Source organism: Artemia sp. Qi Xiang Cuo, chromosome 5 (genome assembly GCF_049724085.1).
Source record: "Artemia sp. Qi Xiang Cuo chromosome 5, ASM4972408v1, whole genome shotgun sequence".
Lineage (NCBI taxonomy): Eukaryota > Metazoa > Arthropoda > Branchiopoda > Anostraca > Artemiidae > Artemia > Artemia sp. Qi Xiang Cuo.
In genome coordinates this window covers 415337-439529 of record NC_142798.1, presented here as the reverse complement: position 1 = coordinate 439529, position 24193 = coordinate 415337, and the positions used below count along the sequence as shown (strand labels likewise).

The 24193-nt window shown below is 34.5% G+C and overlaps 1 protein-coding gene across 1 annotated transcript in view; it reads right to left on the bottom strand.

Annotated features, from left to right (window-relative positions):
* LOC148951695 (lipid transport auxiliary protein 1) overlaps positions 1 to 22473 on the bottom strand; it is a 47974-nt gene extending 25501 nt beyond the window's left edge. The window contains exons 1-2 of the mRNA XM_089088667.1: positions 22280 to 22473; positions 12846 to 13005 (exon numbers count right to left, since the gene is read on the bottom strand). Coding sequence (XP_088944793.1) covers positions 12846 to 13005; positions 22280 to 22435 — 316 coding nt within the window. The 5' untranslated portion in view covers positions 22436 to 22473. The remainder of the gene's footprint in view (positions 1 to 12845; positions 13006 to 22279) is intronic.
* Positions 22474 to 24193: the final 1720 nt, after the last annotated feature.

Below are 24193 nucleotides of genomic sequence, written 5' to 3'. Positions count from 1 at the left end.
CGTTCTGTCTACCATTTATCTCTGCAAATATTGCACTTTATACAAATCCCTCTCGCATCTTCTTTTTCATGCATCTTTCACTACATCCAGAATCCTCTGAATAGCCCATGAGCTCATTCATCATACTAACAAGATCATTCAGTTTTAGTTGCTCATCATCGTTAACCTCAAAAAGCCCGACAACTTTTTCGAACGCCTCGTTCTGATTCAAGTTCTGTAGTCGACCAGATTTTCGTTTTCCAGACTGTGAAAGAGTTCCGCTATGCTTGTTGGGGATATTACGTTCCGTTAGAAAGTTTGAGTAGCAAGATTTGCGGTAAACTACATCAGGAGCGTGTAGATCGGCAGTAGCGGCAAGAATTCTAGTCATCACTGCTCCTGACCAGTCATCATTTCTCTTTTCACAATCCTCTGTTGGTGTATTTTCAAAGTCTCTCTTTCCAACCTTTAAACTGTCTTCTTTCTTCTTGGTTCTATCAAAGGTAACTGGCATAGAGCAAAAGAGACAATCGGATTCGAGGTAGAAGTTTCCAGATAAACTGGGAGATTGTCGCCTCTGACTTTGTTTCACCTGCGACAACAATGACAAGTACTGTTCAATATATTCCTTGTTTGGGAAGCTAGACCTGCATGACTTATGGACAGGATCACCAATAACTACTGTGATATCTTCACTCTTCCTTGATCGACTAGCTTCATTCGCCAAGACTGCACGTTTCTTTCCCAAAACGATTTTTCCTGACTCTTCCACTATTTCTTTCTTTGCAAAGGATACAATTAACAGCGACAATTTAAAGTTTAATACTTTGCTATATATTAATCGTTCAACCTAAAAGGATAAATAAAAGTTATAATCTTACGTTCAAATAAAGGTGACTTTCATAATCACCGTGATCTAGCACCCTTTCTTATACATCAATTTTGTTGTTGTACGCCGTTATGTGGAAACCCGAATTTAACCTCCTCAAAATCAACCTCGACCTAAAAAGCTTAAGTTTTAATTTTATAAAATAAAAGTGATTTTCATAATCACCGTGATCTATTACCCCGTTCTGGGAATCAATTTTGTTGTTGTACGCCTTTATATTGAAACACAAGTTTCACCTCCTCAAAATCAACCTCAACCTAAAAAAAAAACTATTTGTTAAACACCTAGATGGGCAAACTGTGCATATTTGGAATCAGCGCATTTTTCTGAGTCTGATAGTCAAAGACTGATAGTCTGATAGTCTGATAGTCAAAGTCTGATAGTCAAAGACTATTTAATCAGATGATATTAATATAAATATAGAGCAGAGATATCTCATATACAGCTTAGTCTGGAATCACATCTCAGGTAACAATAACTTGATGGTTTCCAACCAGTGTCAAAACATCTGATAGGTCTAAAAAAACATTTACTTGTTCATCAAAAGAAATAAAAATTAAATATGACCAAGCGTTGTTCGGCTCTTGAAATAACTAAAATAAACACTTAAAAAGAAAAAATTCAAAGAATAAGTTAAGAGCCTAATTAAACCCTATAAATTCATAAATAAAGTCATATAATTATTTAATCTTAAAACGAACATAAAATACAGTCAATGAATAAATGAAAGCCTGAAATCAAACTATATATTAAACGTTTCTTGTTCTTTGATTATAACTTTGAAAAATAAAAATTGCTGAAATAACAAGGAACTAATACAATTCTGTATTCAAAATAACCTACACTGCTTAATTCTTCCCATTCCCTAAAAATTCAACATCTTAGGTCAACAATCTGCTTCCTGTGTCGAATCATACGTTATAAGACTAAAAACTCGAAATTATATTTTGATCAATATTAAACACAGCAGATCAAATAGACCATTCATACATAGTATATCTAAGTTTATTGTAAAAAATGATTAATAATACAAGATAATAAGGTAAAATAATAAACTATAAATTCTGTAAAAAAAAAAATAATGTATAACAAAAGATAAGAAAATACAATATAAATAATTTGGCATATATAATATATAAGATGTAATAGATAATAAATGATCAAAATATACGACGTATGAAAATCCGACGATCTTTAAGCAAAAAAAAGTATTTTGGAAAAGTTGGGGGAGTTCGATGAAAAACGAAGATACAGGCGCATTGACCGAAATTAAAAATAAGACAGAAACAAAAGTAAAACAGAAACAATTTCGTAAGGTGTATTTTGTAAACGTAATATAAATGTGAATTTTTTTTTCAAGTTTAGGTAAAACAAAAACTGAAGGTTTTTATACCAAAAACAAACCAATTCCTATAAAAATTACTATCAAAATATAGCATTATCCAATATTCTATACTTGCATGTCAAAAAGTTCGTTGTAATTGCACTGGTTTATTTGTGTGGTTTATTTTTGCAAGCAAGTCACTTTTTTCCTTATTACCTTTCCTTACAACTGGCTTTAGCTTACTATTACAATTAGAGCTATTCCCAGGCATTAAGGGGGGGGGGGAGGGGGAGGAGAAGGAGGTTCAAGAAAGGAGGAAGTGAATGGTATAATCATTTACGGACAATTTCTTTCTGTTGTTGAGTTATTGCTGATAGTTGAGAAGGGTAGCCTTGTCAAAACATTATCCAATCAAGGAGGCACACTTGTGCCTCTATAAAGAGGCGACCCACCACAATGTTAAGCGATTTCAGGTCCTAGAGGTCGCAGAGAGACGGCGGTAATTGCATTTTGTAGCCCAAGCTCAAACTAAGAAACTTGCAAAATTTCATCCTCCTCCGACTTTATCTTCATGGGGTAAACTGGGCCGGAAGTTTGGACCCTCCCACCACAGCCCCCTTTAACGTTGTCCGATTGGGCTGAAATTTAGAGGTTAAGCTTTCCTAGGGCCCGGGAGCTTATCCTTGAAATTTCAGCTCAATCCGATCACTCCTTCCCTGTTTTCAAAAAACCAAATATAGCCACTTAAAATTCATCTCTTTTTTTTTTTATTAGCCACGCCTACAGGCCACAGTTGGCACCGGATCCGGTTGAATGAGGACACATTCGAAGCAGAATTCGACCTGTTAGGGCCTTTTGATATTTTCAGACCGAAAAAATTATCCCCCGAATTTACATTTACGAAAAACCTCGTTTTCCTATATTAGCCCATGTTAATTTTTCCCTCCACAACCCCCCCTTTAACGTTGTCTCGATCGGGCTGAAATTTAGAGGATAAGCTTTCCTGGGGCCTGGGAGCTTATCGTCGAAATTTCAGCTCAATCTGATCACTCCTTCCCTGTTTTCCAAAAACCACATATCAAGATTTTTGGGAATTTGCTTGCGTCGAAAATACCTTCTATTTGCTAAACAACAATTACTATTGTGTTTGTATAGTCCAGCGGCTGAGACTTCATACTTTCATTCTGAAAACTCTGGTTCGATTCACCATCAGAGCAACTTTTTTATATACTTTGAAAAGAAACTCAGTTTCTTTTTTAAATTATTTGAAAAAAATTACGTTTTCTAAAGAGTTAAAGAGGCTGAGTTACAAGGTCGACCCTTAAAACGTACAGGGATTAGGAGGCACAGTTGGGGGGCTGTTAAAGAGGCTGAGTCACAAGTTCGAACCTTAAAACGTACAGGGATTAGGAGGCACCCTGTACGACGTGATTTGAGTATTCAGGAATTAAAAGCCTTAACACAAGAATGTTCAAGAGCGGGGGTTTGGGGGCGGCAGCCCCCCAACTTTAACTCCTGACACGATCAGCTAACAGTTAGTCAAGCAATAATAAGTAATAAACTGTACAAAAACGTGCAGAAATTATTTGAAAAAAACTACGTTTTCTAAAGAGTTAAAGAGGCTGAGTTACAAGGTCGAACCTTAAAACGTACAGGGATTAGGAGGCACAGTTGGGGGCTACCACCCCCCAAACCCCCGCTTTCGCAGCCTTTAAATATAAAAAAAATTTCTTTAAACTGAAAGTAAGGAGCGACATTAAAACTTAAAAAGAACAGAAATTATTCCGTATATGAAAGAGGCTGTGCCCTCCTCAACGCCTCGCTCTTTACGCTAAAGTTTTTATTGTTTAAAAAAAGAGTTGTGAGAAAGTCAAACTTTAGCGTAAAGAGCGAGGCGTTGAGGAGGGCACAGCCTCTTTCATATACGGAATAATTTCTGTTCTTTTTAAGTTTTAATGTCGCTCCTTACTTTCAGTTTAAAGAAATTTTTTTTTATATTTAAAGGCTGCGAAAGCGGGGGTTTGGGGGTGGTAGCCCCCCAACTGTGCCTCCTAATCCCTGTACGTTTTAAGGTTCGACCTTGTAACTCAGCCTCTTTAACTCTTTAGAAAACGTAGTTTTTTTCAAATAATCATTAGTAGCACTGATGAATATTTAGTAATGACAAGGGGATTGCCTCCCAGAATTTGGTTGAAACTTTAACCTGAATTTATAAGCATCTTTTCAACCAAGGGGAAGCTAAAAATTAATTTCCATAATAATAATTGTTTATTTTAATATGAACTAATAACAAAAATACATACCCTCCAAATGCCACAAGATGATATGGAGGAGGGACAACCAATAAAATCCCCAAAATAAATAATAATAATAAATCTCAGAAAGGGTTAAAAAAAACAAAACACACCTTCAACATCATGTACCCTCCTACCACTAACTTAACACTCAACACTCAACTCCTTCCTTGAGACACCTTAATTAAACTAGAACACTTAATTTAATGATTTAATAACGATTCAATCTATCAACTATGCATCCTATTAAATTAATCCTTAAAATCATATTTAGAAAACAGTTCATTCTTCAACAGTCTTTTAAATTCAGTTTAATCACTACCTTTAATATTCTCATTTAGGGAATTCCTTAAAGACCCTCTAAAAATAAGAGAAAACCATGACCTCAACGTAACCAAATTATTAACATAAATTTACTTCGTTGACCTTGTGGCATGGAAATACCTACGACTGTTGCGCCAGTTCTCGTTAAATTTGCAACTAAAGATACGGCGTATAATATTTTCAGAGCGAAATCAAAGCTGGCGAAATCAGGTGTATTCGTCACTGAATATCTTACGAAAATGAAAAAAGCGATTTTTGAAGGTGCGAGAAACAGATATGGTGTAAAAAACGTGTGGTCTGATCGTGGCCATTTTTACAAACGTGAGCAGGGTGATAGCCACCCAATACGAATCTGCTCACTTGTTGACACTCATTAGTGTTTTATTAAATGTCGATTATTTGTGTTTTTTGTTTGTTTTATTTGTTTTTTCTTTCTTTTTTTTTTCTTTCTTCTCTTTTTTTTTTTTTTTTTTTTTATATTAATATAAATTATTTTATTTACTTATTTATTTTTAATTATTTTTATTAATTTAATATATTTATTCGTAATCCGCTCCGTATTGATGATCATTTAGAGGCTCAAATTGGAAGTGATGATTTGCCTATTATTAATTCAAAGCCTCTTCGTGAGAGTTCTTATATATTGCCGTCGCAAGTTAGTGGAGACATGTCGCTGTGTCTTTGCACGTGGAAATTGCCACCTTTACCACGGGATATTTAGATGTTCTTAAGATGATTGATATATCTTCTTTAAAATGTGATATAATGTGTGTTTGTGAAACTTTTTTGTGAGCTCTGACCAATCTCTTTCGGCTTTTGATTTTACAGGATATGATTCTTAGGTAAGTAACCGATCAACTATGAACCGAGGAGGCCTGGGATTTTTGATTAAGAAAAATATGAAGTATATGGTGAGGGAAGATTTGGGTGTATGGATAAAAAGTAAGTTTAAAAGTTTTTATCTAGAATTAGACATTGAAAAAGGGAAAGTTTTAATTAGTTTGGTGCATGAGCAGCACAGTGCTCACCTCGATGAATTTGTAGCTTGTTTCAATGAGTTGGTTATGGGGGTTTCGTCTACGATCATGGATTTTTTTTTGTATGGGTAATTTTAACTATAATCTTTTAGATCTTTCAGGTGATAATTTGGATTTTTTTAATTATATGATTTCAAGTGACCTTTACCCTTTAACTTGTGTACCTACCCGAATCTCTACTCATTCTGCGACCTTAATTGATAACGTTTTCGTGGGACCTAGCTATTTTAGTCAAAGCTATTCAGATGTGATAGTATATCCAGGCTCAGATCATCTTCCAGTAATTGCTCATGTGACGTGTCTTAGAAAACGAAGTATCCAGCTAAAAAAAATACTGACACGTGAGCTGAAAAAGCAAAATCTGAATAGCTTTGCCGAGGAGTGGAGCTGTATCAAGTGGGACTCGGTCCTGGGGATTTCTGGTGATTCTTCTCTAGCGTACAATCAGTTCTTGTATATATTCCAACGAATTTATGAGAAAACATGCCCCTTGCGCTTGACCAAACAAAAGAGGGACGATCCCCGCAAGCCGTGGATTACGGAGGCAATAATAGACATGATAAAAAAAGGAACTTGTTATATGAGCAATATCTTAATAGTCAGAATGACGCAGTTTTGCAGAGTTCAAGCGAGTGAGAAATAAGGTGAACAGTATGAGAAGGCAAGCAAAGAAGAAGTATTTTGAAGAAAAGTTTTCTGATAGTAAGGGAGATACCAAAGCCAAATGGCAGGTTATTAATGAGTTTATGGGAAATCAGAAAAGTAGTCAGTCGCCTTGCATTGATATAAACGGAAGTTATGTGAGTGATAAAAATGTAGTCGCGACTCATTTTGGCCCGTTTATTCTCAGGTTAGCTCGTCTGTTCAAGAGAGTGTAAGGTGGGACAGGGGAAATTTTATTAGCGAGGAATTTGTGGACTCTCGTGGAGATACTGTTGAGTTCCAGTTTGAAAAGTGTACAAGTGATGATGTGATTAAAATAGTGAAAAATATAAAATCGAATTCTGCTGGGATAGATGGCGTGAATCTGAGAACTTTTAAAGCTGTGTTTATGTATATACTACCATGTATTCTCCATATTATTAATTTATCTATGGAAACGGGGACCTTTCCAGAAGCTTTGAAGCAAGCTAAAGTTATCCTATTTTACAAAGGGGGTGCCCGGTCAGATGCCGGTAACTAGCCAACAATATCCATGCCGCCATTACTTTAAAAATTTTTGGAAAAACTGATTCATCGCCGTTTATACGACCATGTCATAACGTAGACTCTTGTCAGTGACGCTCAAGTCGGGCTTCAAAATGGTTCATCCTATAGTTATGCTGACAATTCTAGTGTAGATTTTGTAAATAATGATGTTGTAAAAGGTAAACTCACCCTAACAGTATTTTTTTATTTTAGTAAAGCATTTGACACGGTAGATTTTAAAATTTTATTGCAAAGATTAGAATGCTTAGGTGTTAAAGGAGTTAGTTTGAAGTGGTTTGAAAGTTATTTGTGTGGGAGGTCTATTAAAGTGATGATTGATGATGCTTTTTCTTCCCCTTATTAAGTGTCTTGTGGTTTGCCACAGGGATCGGTCCTTTGTCCACGTCTGTATCTGGTTTATGTGGATATCATGAAGTTTTATCTTCCAGATTGTTGCTTAAGGTCATTCACTGATGACACTGAAGTTACGTTTTATAATCGTTGTTTGAATAATCTTGTTTTGAACGTGACTTCTGTTATGAGATATTTACATGTTTTTACTAGTTTGAGTTTGTTATCAGTTAATGTTACTAAGACTAATTTTATTGTATATTCTAGAGTAGGCAAGCTAAGTGATATTGATGGTAGAATTCTGTTTAATAATAAGCCTGTAGTTCAAGTTCAAGAAATCCGGTACTTAGGTTTTTACATTGATCGTAATTTTTCGTGGAAACACCACAGTGATGTTGTTGCCACAAAGGTTGCACGTGGCCTTGGAGCGATTCGTCGTTTTAAAAATTTCTTACCTCAGAGAGTTTTATTGCTTTTATACCATGCTTTGATCCACCCATATGCTTCGTATGGCTGTATGTTATGGGCAAGTAATTTTTATGTGAATTTTAAACGTGTTCAAACTCTTCAAAATAGAGCGATGCGTCTTATTGGTGGGTATGTTGAAGGTGTAAATAACACTTCAGCTTGCTTCAACAAGTTGCAAGTGTTGAATGTAGGACAGCTACGAGACTACCAAATAGGAATTTTTGCTTATCAATGCTGGAATGATGTTAGTCCAGAGGTTTTTCGTGGTTATTTTAAAGACAATAGGTCTTTGCACCATTATGAAACTCGTCATGCTAGTGATTTCATTGGTCCGAATAGAAGTAGAACCAGGGCCGGCTTCCATACTAGATTTTCAGGACCTAATGTGTGGAACTCTATTCCGGAGAGCATTCAGGCGGCTGAGCACCTGGGGTTATTTAAAAATAAATTGAAAAAATATTTGTTAGGTCAAGGTTCATAGTTTTTTTTTTTTTTTTTTTTCTCTTTATTATTATTATTATTATTTATCTTTATTATTATTATTATTATTATTAAATGAATTGATGAGAGATTGATTTTTTTTTTTTAGTGTTTTTTTTTATTATTATTATTATTAAGTTTTTTTTTGTTTATAGTTAATCATTAATTAGTAAATGAGTTGTATGTACCCGCCCAGTCGCATGTGCTTTTTGGTATCTTTCTTGGGGCGGGTATTGGCATATTTGTTAAATGTATTTTGATGTTAAATAAAATGAACTGAACTGAACTCAATTATACATGAAAACGCCAGCATAAAAATCACAGAGAGCAGCCGCTGGAAGTATTCTTAACCTAACATAAGCCTCACGACACGCTTCAAAAGGGCTTAAATTAGCAAGGATTCTAACAACAATATTTTTCAAAACTCGGATGGACGACGGACTGAGGAGAAAGTCCCCCGCCATTTTGAACTAAAACCAAAAATATGGGGGTGGATTAAACTAAAGTATTATATACGGATAGTTTCCTTCAGAAAACGGTGTTTAAGTTTACGAATTATGCCAACCTTTGTAGCTAATAAATTTGAAGATATATATCCTCTGAATAGAGTTAGACAATGCAGTGACCAACAATTCAGTCGTTACATAAAAAAGCCATTAATATCTGAGGGCAAAGTAAATGCCCATAGAATTGGAGCTTACACTACTAATATTAATTATAACTCACTGCAACAGCAAGCTACTTGATGCCAACACAGCTACGCACACTCCTCCTCCGTCTCAATCTATTCAAAGCCTTCCTCTTTACACCCACCCAAGAAGCCTTAATTTCGCTTTAATCTTTACCTAAGGCATCCTCTTACCCTATTCACGGTTGACCTGCTTTACATTTGGCCCTAGATGATTGGCGGATAAGGACGATCCTGCCAATCTTCAGTTTCCAATAATATAATCAATAAGGTTAGCCGTCTAACCCTCATGTAAATACCATGTTAACTTATGGGCCATCTTATGACCAGATACTGTATTGGTTATAACTAGACTTTCATTCCTATAAAATTCCAGCAGTCTGTATTCGTTACTGTTTTCTTTCCCTACGCCCAATTTACCTAGGCTACGATACCATCTATGCCAGTTTCTACCAACCTGGCCATTAAAATACCCTAATAAAATACCATAGTTCTACCTGGGATCCTGTCTATTTGTTCCTGTAGTTATAAGTAAAGTTCATCTGAGTCACTACCATCTCCATCAGTCTATTCTAAAGAGACATCTTAACTACGACAGATATCCTGCACTTTTTACTGGTTTGCCCGAAATAAAATTCTTTCTGTGACTTTTTCTATTTTGAATTTCCGATTCTGCAAATTCCTTACATTTGGTCTAAGAAAAATAGTTAACTTTTAAAAAACTCAATAACCCAAAAAGCTTAACTTTTTAAAAACCCAATAACTTTGAATACTGATAGAATTTCATATTACCTCTTCGACAGCCTGAGCAAAATTTTCATATGTCTTATACGAATAATTTTGAATACCGGTATATAAATTTTCGGGATATAATACTCTAAATTCTGATTTCAGAACAGAAGTTTTGATTTCTTCCCATAAATTAGATAGATTTTGACTATTGTCATATTTTGAACATTTAATGTCATGAAAAGTAAGCAAGATGACATGCGTTCTTCTATATTTGAAGATAAAGTGTAGACAAAAAAATGATTTTAAAAATTGCAATCACGCATCGATCTCCTTTATATCCAGGGGCGGGTGTTGGGGTAAGCGAAGTAAGCGCCCACGTAGGGCGCCGAGTGACAGGGGGCACTTTGAGCAAAGGGCGCATCTCTAATCTATAAAGCCATTTAATACTGTTCAACTTATTTGAGCATTGATGGTTAATTTCAATTTAAATATGCCTCATACCTTTAACATACGCGTTTAGACATCGATACATACACACATTGTGCAGATTATTTCCTTTCTAAACGAAATACACGCAGTTTACAATGTATAAAAAAATATACCGATGTTAAACATAATGAGTTTAGAAGCGATTCAAGCAGTTTTTGTGTTTGGAAAGAAGCATTTCAGTTTGAAGGAATGTGATGGAGTGCGTAAGGTAAATGGAAGGCAAGTGCATTTTCATTGATTTATGGTGATATTTCCCAGTGCCAATAGTTTTTTTAACAATGCAAATATTCTATCAGTTATTCTTATTATTACAAAATGACCACAATTTAGCGAATTTTAAATTCAAATCGCTACATGTTTACAATTCAAATAATCAAACCGTATTAATGTAATCATTTCTGTTGATGGGAAACACATTGCTAGGTACTGTGTTGTCCACATGACGACACAGGATCCTGAATTCGAGTTTGACCTCCAATTCACACTGCATTCATGACATTGACTTGAGTGACCAACGTGAACTGTATTGCTGTGTAGGTATTTGTCAGTGCTAGGCTCCATTATAAACAAGTTATATATTATGTCAAGTAGTAAAAAGCCCCCGAGAGCACATAACAGGAAACTCCACAGAATTTGGCTAATGTACTCACCACTGAAAAATGTGGTATTTTTTTTTTGCCTGCAAACTATTCGCCAGTGCAGACTCCTCTCTTGCGAGTGACCAAGGTTATTCTGATTGGCAAAACTTGGCCAAGATTTTGAACAAGCACGAGAAGTTTCCGGCCCATATAAAGTATTGTCAGTTTTGGCAAAAATTATCCCTACGTTTACGTTTGAACAAAACTATTGATCAAGAGAATGAAAGAATCATTGGTGCTGAAACCGAACACTGGAACCAAGTTTTCAAACGTTTCTTATTTATAATTAAATAAAAAAAAAAAAAGTTTTTCTAACTGAAAGTAAGGAACGACGTTAAAACTTAAAACGAACAGAAATTATTCCGTATATGAAAGGAGCTGTCCCCTCCTCAACACCTCGCTCTTTACACTAAAGTTTTTATTGTTTAAAAAAATAAAGTTCTGAGAGAGTCAAACTTTAGCGTAAAGAGCGAGGTATTGAGGAGAGTACAGCCCCTTTCATGCACGGAATAATTTCAGTTCGTTATAAGTTTTAACGTTGTTCCTTACTTTCAGTTAGAAAAACTTGTTTTTTCTTATTTAATTTTTGAACGTTTATGAATTACTGCAGGTTTTGATTTTGGCTCACCGTACATGAATAATTAAAACAAAATTTGCATATTAATTTTACTTTTATTTGGTTAAATGGCTTTCTCGAAACTTGTTTAATTTTATTTACGAACATTTTTATTAGTAATAAACATACGCAACTTAAGGATTAACTTACGTAACGAACTTCTATATTCATAGATTTTAAATACGTATATTAGGGGGTTCATCCCCTAGTCAATACCTTGCTCTTTAAGCTAAAGTTCAAATTTTGTTCCAATTCTTTAAAAATGCCGTTCCAATGAGCCCTACCACGATATTCTAGGACCACTGGGTCGATAGGATCACCCCTGGAAAAAAATAAATAAATAAACACGCATCCGTGATCTTTCTTCTGGCAAAAAAAGCAAAATTCCACATTTTTGTAGATAGGTGCTTGAAACCTTTACATTAGGGTTCTCTTATACACTGAATATGATGGTGTGATCTTCATTAAGGTTCTACAACTTTAAGGGGTCTTTCCCCCATTTTTCTAAAATCAGCCAAATTTTCTCAGGCATGTAACTTTTGATGGGTAAGACTAAACTTGATGAAACTTATATATTTGAAATCAGCATTAAAATAGATTTTTTTGATGTATCTATTGATTTATTTTTTTTCATCTGAGCGATTTGACCGCTTTGGGAGTTTCCTGTGATGCCACCCACTTTGATTGACAAGTTCACTGACAAAAGGGCTCGGTGTAAGAGTTCATTGTCTTTTCAGTCAAAAGTCTATGATTTTCACACCAATACCACATATTCTCAACAGCTCTCGATGACGACTATTCCTCTTAGAAAATTCGCTAATGGGCCCTTTGTTTTTATGACGTCAGCCAACCAAGAGGCTCACACAATGATTCAAAGGCACCACTTCATCTTATTGCAGGTAAACACTAAAATAATGCAGATACAGAGTTTGAAGACTACTTCGTGCCCACACAACTCACTTCAGAAGCTCTCTAAGTACACGTTGACCTTACAAATGATAACTTACAATAACCATAATGCATATGCAAACGTGGTATGGGAAGATAAACATTTATTACCCGTGGCATATAGTTGCAAGTTATGCTTCGCAACTGTGACCTATGAGACACAGTTGCTGTAACACTGCACGGGTTTTTAATGGGTTTTTCGTGACTGGCAAGTGGTTTTGCTAAGGCATGGCTTGCTGCAAATAGCCCCAAATAATCGGAGCTTTTTTTTAGTTTCTAAGTTTTAAAATAAAATCCAGGGAAGATTAAATCAGACTTTCGGTTACATATTGTGGTTTAAAAGGCTGAAAAATTCCTTGTTAGCTAGTTAACCATGTTTAAGTATATGCAAATACTTTACCAAGGTTTTTAAGTTCATCAACAGCCTTCATTCTAAACACAGTTGATTCTGATACTTTTGGATAAACAAGATTGCCATTTATGTTCAAGAGTCTTGGTTCAAACTGTTTACGAATCTTGTCGATGGCATCCAATCTTCGGTTAATTTCTCTCTTTAAACCCTAGAAAAAATACCAACAGTAGCTACAAGTTGTAACTTTGGATTTCAAAGAAGCTCTTGTCTATTTTGCTTTTGGAATAACATGTGACAAGTTAAACCCTTACATTAAAACACCAGAACAGAATTTGGCTCAAACACAAAGTTAATTGCAATCCCTGTAGGAGATACACATCCACCAGTTAGTGCAGGGAGGATGACTTAGGTATTCCAAACAGCAAACCTTACAAAAATTTGCGCATTTGGTATCTGCGAGGGAATACAAGGGAATTTCATTAAATTTCTCTTTTTTTTCTGGGAGGGGGGGGGGGCAATCAAGACATCTAAATATCAAAATTTTCCTAACCGAAGTTTTAGGCAACAAAAAAATCCTTTCACTTGCATGGGACAGTGCTACCCCTTTATCATTAACCCAGTAGAGCAAACCACAGCACATAGTAACCAAAAGTTTAAAAACACGTTAAAAAAGAAGCTGTGCAGTGAGACAAATTGTCAATGGCAGCTGATTCAGGAATGAGAATTATTATTTTGATGAATCTTAACAGTAAATTTTATTTTTAAAACAAATTTACAGGAATTTTGAAAAAGAGCCTCTAATCCCTTGAAAAGGGTGTCCAACCAAAAATAAAAATGCATCATTGGAGTCTCCATTGTCTAAAATTTAAAACGGGCTACTTACAGATCGTCACTATGAACAGCAAGGAAAATCGCCATTTATTTTCAATTCAGAGCATTGTTTTAGTTTCTACAAACGATCACCCTGTCCCCAAGTCAAAAAGGGTCAAAGATGCCATAAACAGTCAATAATTGCTGTCTAAACATTAATTGGAGCTATCGAGATAAAACTTTCTCAGATTTTTAGGTGGGTGAATTTTGAATTTAATTCATAGATTTTTTAAACTCGCATCCTCAAGGGAAAGTAAAGAGTAATACCAAAACTAAAAACATATATTTTAATATCTCAAAATGAATTACAAACGGAACATTTCTAATGGCATAATAAGAGAGTTCAATGTATAAGAAGTCACATTCTAAAAAAATAATTTACATATTTTTATCCCCCAGGGTCAAATACAGTTATATATGTTAAAACAGTCCATAATCAATATTCAAGGGAGGGTTGGAATTATCAAGACAAAATTTCATGAGGATGAAGGCAATGAATTTTGAATCAAATCTCTAGATTATTTTGAACGCGAACCTTCAGAGGAAAATAAAGAGCAATATTTAAATCTAAAAGATGCATAAACAAAGCCTTTAAGAGGTTCCCAAAGCTAGCCCTCGAGGCAAATCTCATTTATTTTTTATTTTTAACGTTTTCAATTTTACATCAAAAATTGTCCCCTGCCCCCTCCCTTAAACAAAATTGTATTTTCTAAATATGGTTTTTGGAAGTGAATCTTTGTAACTGGTAAATAAAACTATGAATCTTAGGACCTTTTTTTTATTTCAGAAGTAAGAAATAATTAATTCCACCCCATACAATTAGTAATTGATATCTCCAGTTTAAATAAACTTATCGAAATGAGACTTTCTGAGACTGTTAAGAGAGTGAAAGTTGAATTTAATCCATGGATTTTTTCGAGTTTTGACATTCACTGGAAAGTAAAGATCAAAATCAAAACTAAAAATATAAATTTTAATACAGAGCCTATTACATCCATCATGTAAGGAAGTATTTTATTGCAGTGTCAGAAATGTCATTCCCTAATGATATGAAAAATAACTATTTTAGCTATCCAAGTAAGGAAAAAATGTTCAGAGGACAAAAAATAGATTGGAATTTTGACATTCCTAAGGAATATAATATGATGATACGTCAAGATTTCCAATTCTTAATAAAGATAAAAATTGAAATACCTTTGAATAAGAAAAACCACAGTTTAATTATAAAAATCATTACTATAGATTTCCCCATGATATTTAAAAAAAATGATTTTTTTTGCTTTATTTTTCACTTTGAGGGGGTGAAGCCTGGACCACTTGACTCCAGCTTAGAGTTAATGGCGTTTCCCCCAAACAAAAAATATTAGAGGGACTCTTTTGTTAAAATGCAATTATATAACTATAAGCTATATGCTTGTTTTCAGCTTTCTTAAATATCATCCTTCTCAGGAGTTGAATTAAAACAGTATACGATTTTCCAAATTAAAGCCGAAATTATGTCTCAGGAAGGTGTTTTGATATGTTCACACCCAGCTCTTTCCAAAGAACAGGACAATGAATTTAAATATATTTAAACTAATTTTGTATTAACAGATCTACCTACGTAAAATTTTGTTGTGAGTAAAATGGTGCAGTTTGTCTTGAATATTTTGATTATAGTTAGTTATTTCAACATCCAATGTTCTTCTTTCACATTGCAAGCAGGAACAGGAGAGCATAGCAATTGATTTTATGGAGAAATTCATATTTTTTTTTCCATATTGTATATTATATTTTGCAATAACTGAGAGCTAAAATAATTCCCTTCTATAACCTAACTTTCTGCCTTTCCAGGTCAAGAAGTGAGCAATAAACTGGCCAAGAATGAAATTAAACAGACCTGGTAGGCTACTTTGTGTTGCTTACTTTAATTTTTAAAGTGTAGTGAATGAGTTAGCATGGTTACTAAGTGAACTTAGTTCTTTATATTATACTGAGCATCTATCCCTAAATTGTAATATTCTTTCTGCCACCATAATAATAACTGTTTACCAGAGACTCTAATTGTTGACAGAATTTCCACACTAAATTGAAACATTCTGACAAATAAAAATAAAACTTGGTAACTTTTTTCTTTTTCAATATTCTGTGGAAAAGAATGTAGAAAAAGAATAAAACAGCTCAGCAGTTATTTTTATATATTTGAGGGGTCTTCAAATAAATAAGTATCAAGGCAAACCAACTATTTGCCCTTCTGATGATTTTTTTACGGGATTGTTTCAAGGATATTCTTTATGTTTCAGACCAGAAACAACATTGAATGAAGGATCTACCATTGGCTTGTTTTAAGTATATTTTATAAGTTTTACTGCTGGAGACCTTTAAAGTCTCCAGCAGTGTGCCACTAAGATACCATACAACCTGAAAACCCTCATTTATCATGACAGGTTATTAGCATTAAAAGTTCCGACCTTACCTACCGTAGAAAAAGAGGTGACGTCATTTTAGTATTCTGGCCTCTACAAGCCAATTCCACTTCAAGCCTTCTCCCCACCAGGCCCATACAGAGAATCTAGAAAAACTCCCATAAAATTTCCCTATAAACTACTACTACTACTACTGCTAACAACTCATTGCAGCACCAAGCTGCCTGAGGCCAACACAGCTACGCATGCTCCTCCTCCATCTCAATCTATTCAAAGCCTCTCTTTTTACACCCGCCCATGAAGTTCCCATTTCCTTTAAATCTTTCTTTATGACGTCCTCCCACCCTAGACGAGGACGACCTGCTTTCTGTTTAGCCCTAGACGGTTGGCCTACAAACTACTAACTACAGAGAACACTAAAATTTCTACCTCAACTATGATGCTCTGCTTTGGAACTCCCTAAGCAATCAAGCAATCCAATCTCTAACCCTGAAAAACATCTGAGTAAGGTGTGGACAAGGGCTGGGAGCAAAAGGAGTGGCGTCTACACTGGGATGCCCCAGAATCTTCAACCAAACTTTGAAGTAAACCACAAGAAGGTACCACAAGAAGCCATCCTTATGTGCCATCATAATGGAATTTAAGGTAAGGTAATTTCCAAGAGAGCAGGAAGAATTTTGTCAGATGAAAGAAGAAAGTTATAGCTTATTACTTCCAGTTTCGTCATGATAAGCTTTAAACAGACCTTGATAAAAAAATATAAATTGCTGATTTCATTGGTCATGTGGTGAACACAGCAAATCAAACGTGCTAAATTTGCAGAAAAGAAATTTTGTGCATGTACTAAAGCAAACATTTTGTAAAGTAAGCATTTAAGCCTTTCAAATTATCTAACAGTTTTCCTGTTCCCCTTTCTCTTGCTTCCTAGACAATAAAAAGTAGTGGCCAAGTAGATGAAAAGTAGTGGCCAAAAGCACTGATTTATGGGTAAATATACACTGTAAGAAAATATATAGAAAAAACATAAATAAAAATAATGGTTCAATATTCAACGTTCTTTCCAAATACAATAACAATGCTATCATGATTTCACTCCCCTCTCTCCCTACTGAGGCTGGATATAGCTCCAGGGCATTTACAATTTATTTCTGGTTTTGGGGATTTTCATTATTTTTAACATTTATTTCTCATTCATAATTTGCTTTTAATGCCAAACAAAACAAATGTAAAAAAAAATTAACCATCAAGGGCTAAATCCAGCCCCTTATAGGAGGGGGGATGGGCATGGGAAACAATTGACAGTAAAGATTATTATACTCAGAAAGAGCACTGAAAAATTGTATACCAGTATGAATTTCTTGGACCCAATGAACAAGACTTCAACCATCAGTAGATTAAAACAAAAATATGCTCAAGGTTCTGGCACAACAACAATCATGATACAAATTAAAATATCTGGCACACTCGTTTTTACTGTTAAAAAAACATCATCACATAATCATTAATGCACAAAGCAAATCTGAACTCTTATTTTTTTTTTCTGAAGTGTAAGAAAAACTTGGTATGCACATACATCCCTGTTGGTTACCAAAATGGATGAAGGTTTATATTTTTAATAGCATTGTAGTTTTTGTTGCCAATCCAAAAATTTGCCTTAAGCTGTTCATTTTAATTCCAATCCATAAACTTAAGAGTCAAGTTCAGCCTTAATGTAAATGGTACAACAAGAGTCACAAGGCATCTATATCTTAAGAAGCTCATAAAAAAATTACTGAGAATATCAAAGGGCTGCCACAGATTCAAGGACTCAAAATGGGGACATTTTTTGGGCAGAAAAGAGGACATTTAGGGAACTTCCTGACACCAAAAAAAATGACCTAAAAGGACCTGGTCCAACTGTTGCTTACGGTAAAGTTCCCCAATTAGCCCCATACTGAATATTCAAAATGATCTCTCATAAATCTGAAACCAGGACTGTCAGCAATTTAGCATCACAATCTTCTGGAAAGAAATGAGTAATATCAAGATGATCTAAACCATTGACTTTCCAAATACATCTTCTTTGGTTTCTTTTTGTCTTGATTGTCAACTATGAAGGTACAAAATTCAAAAAGCACACAAGCACAGGTAACAACTTTGATTAATGACAAAAAAATCTTCACAAGACCACAATATTTCAAAACCACTTGTTTCTTTTGATTCTGCTGTTTTCTGACTTTACTTCTTTTAAACCTTCAAAAGTGAAGTTATCAGCAACTGCCTTTACTTCTGCATATAAGTACTTAACACTTTCAACAGCTGCTGATCCTTTTTTCTGTTCAGTGTGGAACACAACTGACTGGTCCAACATGATTTGGGCAAGCTAAATTTCTATCAGGTCTTCCTTATCAGTGCCCATTTTAAGCCAATTTCTTGCTTCTTCAAGCATCCTGTTAGCAGCTTGCTCCTTGTATCCAGCAGCTTATTTGTTTTGCATAATGACTTTTCAAGAGCCTCTATTCTTTGTTTGCAGGAAAAAAATTCAGTAAGCGTTTCTTTTTATTTTTCTGCTTTTTTCAGTAAGTTTTCATTGTTCTTCTTGACTCTTTTTTTTCCAGCTCTCTGGTTACCAAGATAACTTTCTTAACTTACAACAAAATTCCTGTTTCACAGTTGTTGTTTTGATTGATGATGGAGAGAATGCTTTATTGTTCAAAAAAGTAGCCTATCCATGTCCAACTTGCTCTGACAAACGTTTGAAAAAAAGTTTGAGCATGAGACTTGAACTTGAAACCTCACACTTTGTAGTCTAGTCACTGAGGAATATGCTATGAGGCACTACATAAGAATAGTAATCTAATACTACCTGGGGGCATGGGGATGAAAAAAATGAAGACATAACAAAGCCATTTGTTTTTGGTTTAGGCTGTGGGCCTCTAAAGAAGGGTTTTGAACATGGCATTTTCAGTGGTGTACCTTTTGATGTGATGCCATTTTTGACAGGTTTCAGTTTTTTTTATTCCAAATTATTCTAATACAAAAGTAATTTATTAATAAAGCATTTTTAGTCCCAAACAACAAATTATTGTTGAGTTAAACAAGAATAACAATTGCCCCTCCTGGATTTCTTTTAGTTAAATATTACTAGCATTAATCTTTTTTAAAGTATTTTTTTAATTTTTGGTTACTATGGCCTAAGAATTGTTCTTTATTAGGTTGCAGCTACCACTACAACAATGACCTAAGAATTAGGTATGCAAGGATTTAACATCAATGGCTACTTTGGCAAATGTCTATTAAGAGCAAGCTGAGAAAAATGTCAAATCTCCTAGAATACATATCTACAATACAAACACAAGAGAAGCATGGCAGCTGAAGTGACTCCAGAGGCAAAGGACATCAAGTCTCTTTGTCCATCATTATCAAAAAGCCGTAAATGCTGTAGCCTTGGAATTATTCTTCAGTCTTTGGGACTATTGACTTGGCTTAATCTTGCAAAAACGACTTTTAGGGACTTGAGAGCTGTTTAGATCTTCTCTATTTTTAGAGACAGTATGGACCTTGTGGCAGCCCTGAGATCCTGCTTTGTCTTAATTCAAGTATAAAATGATTGAGTCCATAGTCATAGCTACCTTTTCTTAAAATTCTCGTTGCCTCTTTTCTTTATTACTCTTTTACTTTGTTTCCCTCCTTATTATCTCCCCTGTTCTTACAAGACATAATTCTTTTTTTTAACTGAAAAATAGGAGCAATATTAAACCTTAAAACAAACAGAAATTGTTCCATATGTGAAGAGGTTGTAATCCTTCTCACTACCTTGCTCTTTATGCTTAAGGTTTTAACACTTTTAAAGAAGCTCCCTATTCTAATTAAACAGCCCTAGTGTTTCAGGAGTCATTCTTAATAAAATTGGGACAAACAGTTAGACTCTAGCAGAATGAACAAAGTATTGAAGATGGAGGCAAACCCTTCATATACAAAATAACTTCTGTTTTTTTAGTTTTAATGTTGCTCCTTACTTTCAGGTAAAAAACTTCTGTTTTTTATTTTAATTTCTGATCATTTTTCAAATAATGCCAGTAAACCTTGCTCACCCTTCATGACCGCCCCCCCCCTTACAGGAAACTTCTCCATGAAAATTTCTTACCACTTAAAATACACCCCTCATAAAATTCCCTCTGGATAGTTCTATCATTGCTGAACCCCCTCCCCCTTAAAATTTCTTGCTGGTGATTCAGTCTGAAAAATTCTCCTTAGCAAACTTTCATTTTGAAAAAGACTTGATTTCTAATTGTTTTCTTGACCACTCCAGAAATCCTCCTTCAATGGAAATTTATTCCCGGAAATCCAAACATACTGAAAATAGCCCCAAGATAATTCCTCCAGAACGACTCCACATGCAAAGTTGAGTTGGCAAAGAGAAAGCAAGACAAATAAAAAAAATGACATACAAATTCTGTCAAATCCCCCCCCCCGTTTAAAATTTCTCCTGGAAAGTTCATCCCCCTTCAAATTCTTCCAATGGAAACCCATTAAAGCACAAAATGCCTACCTCCCAGAAAATGTCTGTATACTTCCCAATAACAAATACAATACATAAACAAAAGGCAAAATTCAGAATTTATAAGCCTCTCCCCATAGACTGTGGAGGGTCATGTTATCCATAAAGTCATAATTAATAGATCTTTCAACTACGCTGAACAAAATGACTATCTCAAAATATTGACTGGATAAATTTTGGGAAAAAATGGATATGGGAGGGAGGCTAGTTGCCCTCAAATCTTTTTAGCCATGTAAAAATGACACTAGCACTTTTAATTTCCATTTAAATGAGCCCTTTCTTGATCTTCTAAGACTATTATATTGATACAATTACCCCTGGACAAAAATAAAATAAACATACAATTGTGATCTTACATTTTTGTCTATAGGAGCTTGAAACTTCAACAGTAGGATTTTTTTGATATGCTGAATCTGATAATGTAATTTTCCTTAAGATTCCTTGACTTTTAAGGGATGCCCCCCCCTTTCAACCCATTTCCCTAACCAAACTCCTTAGCAAGGTAGCAAAAAGTAGCTTTTCTAGAGTTGTGTAACTCTTCTAGAAATTTGTATACTTGACAGGCCTATATACCTATTGGACTTTGGACAAAACACATTATACCTTAATTTTCAGTTTTGTTTTCTCAGATTTTAATTCTAAAAATGCAATTGGGCCTAGCCTACTTTTATTTGAGTAAAACATGAAGCCTTCTAAATTTAGGAAATGTATTTGCAGATCTATGAAACATCATAAATTGGGATTGACAATAGCTGTAAAGGTGAAATTACTTTGGTCAATATCTACCAAATCATATTATTTAGTTAGGACTAAAGTGAATACACCATTTGATGCCTTTTTTTATGCTGATTATGAATATAATAAGCATTTCTATCGGAAATGAACTTAGCCCCCCCCCCTATAAAGGCCAATTCTGGGTTAGTTTAGGTATAGCCTAAATCGGGGGGGGGGGGCTGAAATTCATTTCTGATAGAAATGCTTATTATATTTGTAATCAGCATAAAAAAAGGCATTGAATGGTGTATTCACTTTATTTGGAACTAAATAATATGATTTGGTATATATTGACCATTACTTTTCTTGTACTTCATCTAAGCAGAAGATCTATTTTACATGGTTTCATTTTTATAAAGATTTCAAAGATCCTCAAAGGTCAGTGCCCACTAGAGGAAGGAGTTGAGGTAGGTAATTTAAATTACCTTCCCAGGACATACTTTAGTCAAATATCCATCCCTGAAAGTTTCATTTACCTAACCTAACTACTTTCCAAGATAGCAAAAACTAGCTTGTCTAGAATTCTACCCTAAAATTAGGCTCAAGCTTTAAATTGATGACCAAGATTGGACACCTCTGTTATCTATCAGTAGGCCTATATTTAAAATTGTGAGCATTGTGCATAGTCAAAATATTAAAACTAAATATATGCATGTCAAAAAGACTTTGACACATCCAATGGTGAAACAATCCACTTTCTAGGTGGTAAAATAGAGATTTTAAAATGATTTATGCTAGGCTAGCTGTTAGAGAGTTGATTAGCTGGCCAACTGGCAAATAAGCAAATTAATGGATTACTGGTTTTTGACAATACAACCAAGCCTAAGAAGAGGGGAAACCCCCTTTTTTATGAGAGAAAAACAGTTTGATAAAAACAAGGCAAGGCCTATTACCTTTGGAGCACCATTGCCGACAGGCACATAAGGACCATATTTAGATCTTTGTTTAAATCTTTCTATTTGTCTCCGTCCAAAAAATATTAGAAAAAGTACACCCAAAGCTGCAAAAACTATAACATCAATGAGTAAGAACTTGTAGTCTGGCCCCATTAATGAGTTTTAAGGTTTTTGCTTTTACTACAGCAGTGTTACCAGATTGTAAAGAAATACACCAAAAAGCAAATCAGATCCCTCGAAAACAAGCCATAAAAAGCCAGAGCCTTTGAAAAACAAGCCATAGACGAGTCATAAAACGTTTTGCCCAAAATCCAATTCAACTTTTACTTTGTTTTCTTATTATTGGCTCACTCCCGGACATGTTCATACAAAACAACTATTTTTGCGTGGATAATTAAAAAACTTTCGCAAAAGAAGTTTTTTAAAGAAAAGTAAAGACCCACTTAAAACTCAAAACCCGCAGAAATAAGATCCTAAAAATTCATACTCATTAGTAGACCCAATAGTGGCTCCGAAAATGTCAATTTAATGGTTCTAGGCGTTAATACATAAAATTACCGTGGATTGTCAGTTTAATTTACATATTCTGATAATTATTCTTTAAGGTCTTAATACTTCTTTATTTATTAGTCAAAAAAGTGAAAACATTTAAGATGTGTTTTGTTTTCAGTAAAGTATAAGTTATGTTCTGGTTTTGAGAAGGCATGGGGATCTCCAGCCCTGCTCATGCTAATTTTTGCTTGTTTTGAGTTTGAATCAGTTATTTATTGTAATTTCTTTTTGTTTTGGGTTTAATTTAGTTATTGATGGTGATTTATGGTATTTTTAAGCTTAAAATTTTTCTAAGATTTATTTCTACTCATTTTTGTCTTAACAGAGCTCTGTATTCTTCTTTGAAAAACTTTTTTTGTGGAAGAAGTTTTTTAAATTAATTTATGTTTGTTTTTTATTAACATGGTCTTTTTCATTGTAAAAAATACTTATATCCTCTTTTTCCTGTTAGACTCCATAGTTTTTTATTATAGTGATGATATAACTGTATGACTATTGTCCATAGTGATTATTTGACTTTATTTCAGCCAGTTTTTGGTTTTATGAAGCTCTTTACTTTTCTTTAAAAAACATGTTTTTTGGATAAAGCTTTCAAAAATTAATTTTACAAAAAGAAAACCTTAAGAGAATGTTATTAATACTTTTTTTTAAGGGGTATGTCGTTGAAAGATTTCAGATTTTCTGACCTTTATCTGCCATATTAGTCTTTTAAAAAGAAGGAATCATGAGAGTGCTTCCCTCACTTATTTTGGCCTGGCTGCTCGTGAGTAATTAAAACGCATCCAAAGTTGATAATAATAGGTAGCGCAATAGCGCTACTTAAGTAAAGAGCGATTTGGGTACAATATATTATTCATTTATTTTATTATTATTATTTTTTTAGACCAGGATACTTTGTATAGAAGGTTTTTTCGTACAAACTTTAAAAGGGACTTATTTGATTGGAAATTGAAAAGGCTAGTGGCCTTTTTAAATAGTTGAAAGTAATTGGGGAGCAGCCAGTCCTCCCCCCATCCCACGCCCATCATTTCCCCAGACACATCCAATAAAAATGTTGTGATAGCCATTTTGTTCAACGTTGGTGAAACTTCCGGAAAACTTCCGGTCTTTGAGGATAACAAATCCCCCCTTAAAACCCTCAAAGCAAGGGCTGTAAGCAATGCCACAGGGGCATATAAGGTTCTTATAGAATATGGTGGTCGTATAAACCTTGGAGGGGGCTTATTGAATTGATAATCAGAAGTTGTAGTGCCCAATTTAAGAGTCAAAGTTATCGTAGGGCCATCACACCCATCATTTCCCCAAATAAATCCATTCACAAATTTTAGATAACCAATTTGTTCAGCTTAATTTAATTTT